The sequence below is a fragment of the Microchirus variegatus genome, assembly GCF_963457635.1.
Source record: "Microchirus variegatus genome assembly, chromosome: 17".
Taxonomy (NCBI): domain Eukaryota; kingdom Metazoa; phylum Chordata; class Actinopteri; order Pleuronectiformes; family Soleidae; genus Microchirus; species Microchirus variegatus.
In genome coordinates this window covers 16,804,967-16,814,015 of record NC_139818.1, presented here as the reverse complement: position 1 = coordinate 16,814,015, position 9,049 = coordinate 16,804,967, and the positions used below count along the sequence as shown (strand labels likewise).

At 40.2% G+C, this 9,049-nt stretch overlaps 1 protein-coding gene across 3 annotated transcripts; it reads left to right on the top strand.

Annotated features, from left to right (window-relative positions):
- On the top strand, window positions 1-8,099 carry ormdl3 (ORMDL sphingolipid biosynthesis regulator 3). 3 transcript variants are annotated; one of them, XM_083903882.1, is made up of 4 exons: window positions 1-307; window positions 1,175-1,419; window positions 1,986-2,137; window positions 5,112-8,099. In XM_083903882.1, exons 2-4 carry the CDS (start codon window positions 1,246-1,248, stop codon window positions 5,245-5,247), a joined length of 462 nt encoding a protein of 153 aa, XP_083760008.1. In that variant the 5' UTR covers window positions 1-307; window positions 1,175-1,245; the 3' UTR covers window positions 5,248-8,099. The 3 variants fall into 3 exon arrangements, with proteins under 3 accessions (XP_083760008.1, XP_083760006.1, XP_083760007.1); XM_083903880.1 differs by having other exon boundaries at window positions 1,172-1,419; XM_083903881.1 differs by having other exon boundaries at window positions 1-315; window positions 1,172-1,419.
- Window positions 8,100-9,049: the final 950 nt, after the last annotated feature.

The window sequence follows — 9,049 nt, the reverse complement described above, 5'->3', positions numbered from 1 at the left end:
TGTGGGTCGATCAGCGATGACGCTTGGTGATTGTTGTCAGCAGCTGTTCAACCTGAACACGAAGGAAAAGTGGATGTGTGTGTGTGTGAGTGGTGATCGCGTGTCCGTGAACGCACCGTGACGCGGTCTGGAGTGGAGGCAGTGGCGCCGGATGACCCGCGGTCTGAGACACCGGAGCCTCGGCAGTCTCCCCGCAGCCGCCGCCGCCGCCGCCGTGTGACTTACATAACGGACGGCGGCATCGTTGAAAGCGGATAACGGACTCGGTTCTCCAGCGCGGTTCGGAGTTGAAGCCATTTTCTCTGCAGTGAGTGTGTGAGTGTAAAGATACATGCACTCTAATATGTGTGGTCTTTCAATTAAACCCACACATTAATGTTTATAACCTCTTAATTAATCATTGTGTAGCCTGTACATCATACACTACTTCATTTTATCCTCTGACAACTTCAAACACCATGGTCCAGTCACTATTGTTTACTCTTGTCACACAGGTGTTGTTGTTGTTGTTGATTAGCAGACTGATGCTAACCTGCTCTATAATGTACCTGTCTGTCAAAGTCAGGGTCAGTGCACACGTGGTGTTTGATTGGCTCACAGGTGTCTGTCATCACTGAGTAATTGCATTAAAGCTCCAGTATGTAACATATATATGAGGGCTCATTGACAGGAAGCGAACACAGTCCAGATAAGTGTTTGTTTAAGTGTATAATATATATATATATATATATATATAACGTTGGTTTTCCATTACAATATAGTACCTCCTCAAAGTGGGCGGGGTCATCGCAGCTGCATGAAACCTTTATATGTGACACACACAAACTAGTGACTTCAGAGTAACTGAATCATTAGAATCGGTACATTTAAAAGCTCAGTTCAGTACTTCCTGCGTGACTTCCTGTCACCTGATGTGGCTCGATCGCTAGCTTTCAGCAGCTATCACTAAATACACCAGACTCCTCTGTTAAATATTGAGATTTCAAACATTTCCATGCTAAATGTTGGAGATTAACGCACGTTTTCTGGATTTTTAAGTATTTTTAGTTGATCTACAGTTCTGCATTGTTCTGCACCTCTGATCTTAATTGGCCTCTAGATTATATCATTTTTACCGCAGATGCAGCCTGTGTCCATTCAGGCCTCAGATGTCTCTCTGTTTATCTTGCAGCAGACAGACAGCAGTCACACCAGCGGAGCTCAAAGGCATCGTTTAGTGTCCGTGTGCACGTCGCCGCCTCCAACATGAATGTGGGCACGGCGCACAGCGAGGTGAACCCCAACACCAGGGTGATGAACAGCAGAGGCATGTGGCTGTCCTACATCCTGGGCATCGGCCTCCTGCACATCATCCTGCTCAGTATCCCCTTTGCCACCGTCCCTGTGGTGTGGACCCTCACCAATCTCATCCATAATCTGGTCAGTGCAGCGAAACATGCAAAGGCAGCAGCACTCGATGAGGTGTTCTGCTGTGTCGCAACAGCAAGTTTTTATCATCTAACCCTGTTTGGTCTTGTAGATCCTCAGAAATGTAATCTATGTTCCAAAAGTGGATTTAAAAGTTATGATTTTTGGCTTTATTTAGTTTAGTTGATGTATTTAGTTCATGCATTTTACAGGAACAGTCCTTACAAATGACAACCTTCAAACTCCTGTGGATGTGGGCATGGCACAGTCACTTATATTTAAATCATATTGACACTGCCTCATTGTAACCTGCAGTACAAAACACTGTTATCCTTCTACCTCATCTCTCTTTAAAACCAACATCCATCTGCCATTAAAACACACTCACAAAACAAAATGTGTACTTTTTTGGAACTGATCCACTCTTGGCTCAGGAAACTAGCTTTTATCTTGTTTTTGCCCCAAATAAATGTTCTATTACCTTGTTCTGAAAGCAAACTCAGGACATTGCTGAATAAACAAAGATTTAGCAGGTTCCTCTCTCTGTCTCTGACTCTGTGTCTCTCACCTGTCCACAGTGCATGTATCTCCTCCTGCACACGGTCAAAGGGACGCCCTTCGAGACCCCGGATCAAGGCAAGGCTCGCCTCCTTACGTACTGGGAGCAGATGGACTACGGCGTACAGTTTACCGCATCACGCAAGTTCCTCACCATCACGCCTATTGTCCTGTAAGTGGCCGTTCAAACCCTGATGCCTGCCTCAGCTTTCAAATATGTAATATGTTGCTGTTGCCTCAGCCTGTCTTGACATAAAACGAATCACTTCCTGTGTGCAGCACGGGTTTAACCCTTAGAGGACAGAGAATTTAGGCTGCTAGGCTCCCATTACTATGTTAAAAGATATACAGAGGCAATATAGAGTCTTATGTCTATATACATATATTCAATACAACCCTTTAGGCAATAAATGTATTAATATTGTTTTCATTTTTACCATGTTAACACACCTAAACAAAAAGTACTTACATTTTGTTTTAAATCAGATTGAATTTGTGAAATTTGGAAATATGTCACAGTTCAAAGTTCACTTGGCTCATTTTTATAAAACAAACACAAAGAAAAAAAAAACTTTTTGTAACTTTTGCACAATTCAGGATTGCAAAAACTGAGTAAATTTGATATGAAATTAGTCATAATTTTGACTCGACACACAAAAAGACAAAAAAAATGCATTTAATAAAGAACTGAAGATGTGACCTGTAAACCAGAGGTGGAAAGTAATGAATTACACTTACTCGCGTTGCTGTATTCGAGTAGGTTTGTTGTGTATTTGTAATTTTAAGTACATTTTCATCACATCCATTATGAGAAAAGAAAATCACACACTGGCAATTTTGGCAGTGACTGAAGAGGATAGGAAAAATAATTAATGTGAGATTTGTGTTCCCTTGTCCTTTGTTTAAAAGTAACTTATACGCTGATTACATTTTTACTTTACTTTTCTAGTACTTACTTTTTAGACCAGTACTTTTACATGTACTTAAGTATTTAAAAAGTACTTTGTATCAAAACAGTGGTACTTTTACTTGAGTAGAATATTTCAGTCCTCTTTCCACCTCTGCTATAAACACACAGGATGTCCATATAAGGAGCTGAATATTATTCCTGCGGCAATTTACCGTGCCGTGTGAGCACTAAGGGTTCATCAGCAATGACAAAGTTTTGATTTAACAGGCACTTGTTTATGTTGGAAAGTTTTAAGTTAAATAGTGAAAACATTGTCAGCAAATGTGTTTGTTGACCCCAAAAAAAACACTCTCCCACGTCCCACCTGTGAGTCCTGACCCTGTACCAAAGTTTTGACGTTGGTAATGGTGTAGACAAAAGACAGACCAGAATACATCACTGCCATCCCACTCACTTGTACCACTTAACAGGGATTTGAGCTTGTGTCTCTGTGGTGGTAGTGGTGGGAGTGTGTTGTTTTTTTCTTCACCTGTGCCTGCCAAGCATGCAACAAAAGTGTCCCTTCAGTCCAGTCTAAACTGTCTGCTACAAATTTGTCCCAGATGTTGAAACCACTGTGTAATACTTGTCTGAAAAATCTATTTTTGGGGAGGGTTTGCATTTGCAAAGAGTGTTTATTAAGGCTGTAACGATACACAAACTCACGATTCGATTTGTTAATCACGATTTTTGACCCATGATTCGATACATTCCACGATTGTTTTAAAATTTAAGAAACATTTTATTTAAACAACATTTACTTATATAGCAACTTAATGTAACATTTAATAACAATATTTTGGAACACTGAACAGATTTGAACATAAATAAATAAATAACCAAAGATTTCTCTCTTTTCTGTAACAAAATAATACTGTTGAAAAATGCAAAGTAAATGATCAATCAGACTGGGATTTGTGGAAATAACTTGTTTTGATAAACAGCAAAGGTAAGACAACATTTTCGCTTGTATTTCTTGAAAGTCAGTTGTTGTTTTGCTCTTATTTTGGGGCTGGATCCTTGAATCTTGTTTGTAGAGTGATGAAAATCTGTGAATTCTCCGTTGTTTACATAGTCATGCTGACGCTCCGGTGCCGCTTTTCAATGTGTGCGCTGGAACGGGTTTTTACTGCTTCTGCCGGTTTGATCCATCGGTGTTTTAACTGTGTTTGGTGAACATAAGAATGGTTTATATGACCTTTTAGCTGACCTTTCTGTGGGTATGCAGCATGTCTGTGTTTGTTAAAGTTAGACATGGTTTGTCTGCTACAACCACAGTCTTTCTCTCTCGGACGCCATTGCTCACTGTAGCCAAAAGCACAACAACCTTGCGCAGCGACCCCCACTGATCGGGCAGGAAATTGCAGTGAGTATCCGTCACCACGACGGAGAAGTATGACGGCTCGAGGTCTCCGTGGTTATGCAGTCGGAAAACGCATTACGCAGTCAGAGAAGTATAATGTGGCCTTTAGTCAACCTCAGGTTTTAATAAGTATTCACAGCAGCGACTCGTGCTGCTGCTTCTTGTGCTTCTTTGTGGAACAAGGAGCGTTGCGTGGAAGAACTCTGGTTCCCTCGTGCTGATTTGCCAGCTCAGCCTGAACATTGTAGTGATAGCAGTTTTCCAGGTGTATGCTTACACACACACACACACATTCACACTCCCCCCTCTTCTTGCACTGATTTCAAACGACTCAGACATTTTTGTTTCATAACTATCAGCAGGAAGAGGTCAGTCTCTGGAGGCTCCAGCTGGAAAAGGTTGATTTCCGGGGACCTTTTCTTGCATTGTCCTGCCTAGTCTGGCAGAGAACACGAAGGGCGATTTCTGTCACAAATTCCCTGTTTGTCTCAAAACCGATGAGTTGTTTTCTGATGTTTTATAATCCCTGATGTTGCAATCCTGTTGCTCAGCCAGTTGAAACACGTCCAGTGTTCTAGCTAAGAGAGAGTCCAGTTTGGGGAAACATCTTGTTGTGATTATTAGACTTATTAGTAAAAGGGTTTTGTATACTTCAGGGAATGTGCTTATTTAATCCCTCCATGTTGTTATCAAAACGACTTTCCTCAAACCTCAGGGAAATGCACACACAATGTTTACCCACAGGAAATCTGCTCGGAAATGTTACCAAAAAACATAGCAGTTATTATCCCTTAGTTCGAGTGTAACCGATCTCCTCCTTCTTTTTTCATTCAGGTACATCCTCACCAGCTTCTACACCAAATACGATCGGGTCCATTTTGTGGTCAACACAGTTTCCTTGCTCACTGTTCTCATCCCCAAGCTGCCCCAGCTTCACGGCGTGAGGATCTTTGGGATTAACAAGTACTGACAAGGCAGTAGAGGACACCCTGTTTTTTTTTTTCCCCACAGACTGTGAGAGCACACAGAGTATCGGCCTTAAGTTGGCCGCAGCCTCCACGAGGATCAGTGGCTCTTTGGCTCCCGACTCTGAATGAATCCGGCTGGGGACACTGCCATGGTATCAAACTCCAGAATAGAGACACAGCTCTCTGTGGGGAGAGAGAGCACAAAGGGAATGTGTTCTGTTTGAGGTCTGTCTCTCTCTCTCTGTGGCACTTAAAATGCATTTGCAATCAGAGAAGCGTTCTGATGAGGTGTCCGAGGAGGCAGAGGACAATGTGGGTGCACAAATGTTACGTGCCGTTTTACATGCATTTGCACACTGAGGCTGTTGGTGTTTTTTGATAATAGACTGCTGTGTTTATTCAGCTTGACTCTCATGTTAGGCGTCCTCTTTCCTCAGGTCTCTGGGATTAGGGGAAAGTAATGCCGCTTTTCCACGACACGGTCAAAGCACATCTCGACTCTTTTTTTGCTTTTCCATTAGCGATAGTATCATGCTTTTTTTTTAGTACCTGCTGTAGTGAGGTTCAAAGCGTGCTGAGCCGATTCTATGCGTGACGTCGTCAGACTGCCGCGCACTGATGGGGGGAAAAAAGACATGCGTGATCTCATGTTTACGTGACTCCGGTTTGTTAAAATTAGTCTCTAAAGTAACGCTAAACTTTAAAAACAGAGGCGCACATACGCAGTACACAGGTACGCTGGTTATCTGTAGCGCTGCTCTTTTCATTTAATAAACAGACCGCTCTGGTTCGACGGTAGGCGCGCTAACGGAGCTAACTGGTAAACGGGGCCTGGACTCCAGTGTCGCGGCACGTAAACATGACGTCACAGGCGTATTGTCGAACTGTAGATCAGTTAAAAAGGCTTAAAAATCCTGAAAAAATGTGTTTAAACTCCAACATTTAGCAAGGAAATGTCTAAAAACTCAATATTTCACAGAGGAGTCTGGTGATTTAGTGACAGCACTGCTGAAAGCCTGCGGTCACGAGCCAAATCACAACTCATTCAGTTTTAGTTCAGTGACCGTTTTCTGGTCATGCAGGAAGTACTGAACTAATCTTTTTAATTAACTGATTCTAATGATTCAGTCACGGCAGTTTCATGCAGCCATGCAGTGATGACCACGCCCACGTTAAGCAGATACTATATTATAATGGAAAAAACAACCAAACCGTGTAGAATCAAGTCGTGCCCGGGACAATGTAGTGGAAAAGCAGGCGTAACAATACCTTAACGTAATGGTAAAGGCACATGTGGACTCTGTAGCCCTCATTTCTCTGCTCAGGGCCAAGAAGTTAAGTTGGGCAACTCCGTCCATATTTGGACTCCTGATCCTGGGTTGTGTCACAGCTGACACTGAGTCATCTGGTCTGTGAGCAGCAAAAGAATGCACAAGCGCATTGCATCCATCCAACAAAACCAAAGCTTCCGAGTCTTGAGTTTAACCGTTTCTGTTTCTTACAGCAAGGGATGAGCTCACGCACTGTATGTAGCACTGGTATCAGTCCGTTACTGGTCAAAATCACTTTATCTGGACTAACTTAATCGAGCAAATAAATGCCTTACGAAGCACTTTCTATAAAGAGAAACATGTGTCACCAATGCCATGTGACCAGCTGTGTGGTCTGGTTTTAAGATCAAAGAAGAGGAAAGCAGAACAGAAAAGTGTAATTTTGTCCAAAAACATGACTGTATCGGACTGATATCACTACTGATACATACATAAGGTTGTGATATCGCTATCAAACATCAATAATTGTGTCTCGCCTTCCTTATTATTATTAATATGGTTTATAAGATACACGTGCATGCTGAAGCAAAACAGCCTCACATTAATTAATGACATTTTCAGCTGTTACAAATGTTTTCTCCACAGCCGTTTTCAGTTTATATGAAGGAATCACTCATCCATTTAAACACTGACCAATGAAATATGAAATACGTTTTCATTAATTATCACCGAAAACCTTTTTGTTGTGTAACGGTAGCCCACAATGGACAAATCAAAACCTTGGCTCTAGGGTTTTAAATCCTACACAGAAAAGACAAAAATGAACTACAAACAAGTTAAATTTGTTTACTTTTTAACGTAGTTGAGGATACTAAGTGAGCCTAAGTGATGCAGCTTTACATTTCTTTCATTTTGACAAGTTAAATAGCTGTAATGATATTGGTCTACTAAAGTTTAAGATTTATACTTTAATACTAGGTAAAATAATATTTTTACCCTCCCACTGACCAGGAAATGAACAGGGACGCTGCTAAAGGGAATGTGAATTGTTTCGCTGTAGAACAATCTTGCATGTTTTATTATTTTATGTGGGGGCAGGATGTTTGAAGTGTCCATGAGCCATTTCACCAGGAATAAGTTGGAAATGTTAGTCTACTAATTAGTCATAATAGTGAGTCACAAAACAGAAATTTAAGTTTGTATCTGCTTTAGAGGAAATACGGACTCCAACGTTACATCTTCCTGACATGTTTGACAGAATGAATAATGTTTTACACGTGTTATGTGAAGTCAAAGGTCCTGCCATTGTCATCATTTGCTTCCTTCTGTGTTTTATGAACATATGAAATATGTTTACTGACGTTATCTTGAGCAGTGTTGACGACACACACCATCAGCAGTATCGTCATCATCGTAGTATCAATATCAATAGTGCATCAGTTACAGCTTTTTAGTCATAGTTCGCCAGTTTTAACTCTGTTCCATGTACCGAAATGATTCCATTCTATTTGGAACAGGCAGGTTTCTCTCTGCTGCTTTCATTTCATCATCATCTTCACAATAAAGGGCTTTTTTTAAGGACATGCTGTGTGATTTGGTACATGTGTTAATTTTTTCTATAACTCCACTATAGAAGACATGATTGAATCTCACCAAACCTATGTTTGGTGGGAATTATACCTTGATTTCTGAATGAAATGTGTTATTTGACCACAAATCCAGTATTTTCCACGTGTCATCTCGAAACCCCTTATTGTTTATTGAGCTAAAAAAAAAAGTTGACTTAATTTGGACAGTGGGGAAAATGACTAACATGTACTTTCTATGTCATGTGTATAATGAAGTCAAGCGTGCAGGTTTCAGGACTGTCCAGACTGAGAATTAAATCTGAACGTAAACAATGTAAAAAGGCAGAAACACAGTCCTTTGGAAGACTGACTCATTGCTTTGACGTGTGTTTATTTTTGAAGGAAAAGGTCACTTTTTTTGGACAGTAAATCCCTTTAATTAAGTGGATTTCCAGTATAGGCAGAGGTCATCATTTAAAAAAAAAATGTTTTTATATATATATATGTGTGTGTGTGTGTATATATGTATGTATATATATATATATATGTATTTATATATGTGAATATATATATATACATATGTATGTGTGTATCTATATGTATGTATATGCATACGTATGTATACATATATACATTATTTAAATATTTTAAAATATAAAAAAATCATATGGAGTTCAGGGCTTTTATTGAGGAAGAAAATATGTACTTATTCAAATATTCTGTCAGTTAAATTATATTATATATGTGTGTGTGTGTATATATGTATATGTATATATACATATATATATATATATATAGGTTGTTTTTCATGAGCTCTCTCCAGAGTGGTGTGTGCAATCCTTCATACAGTTTCTGTTGTGACATGTTTTTTTGTTGGAAGGACTCACACTTTATTCTGTTATTTCACTCTGACACCAGTGACTTAAGAATAAGAAGTCACAGAAAAGCACAAGCTACCTTTCTGC

Excerpts from the sequence above, each read along its gene's own strand:
- ormdl3 (XM_083903882.1), top strand. The coding sequence starts at position 1,246 with ATGAATGTGGGCACGGCGCACAGCGAGGTGAACCCCAACACCAGGGTG. Across the intron at positions 1,420-1,985 it reads CCAATCTCATCCATAATCTG|TGCATGTATCTCCTCCTGCA; the intron begins GTCAGTGCAGCG and ends ACCTGTCCACAG. Across the intron at positions 2,138-5,111 it reads ACCATCACGCCTATTGTCCT|GTACATCCTCACCAGCTTCT; the intron begins GTAAGTGGCCGT and ends TTTTTCATTCAG.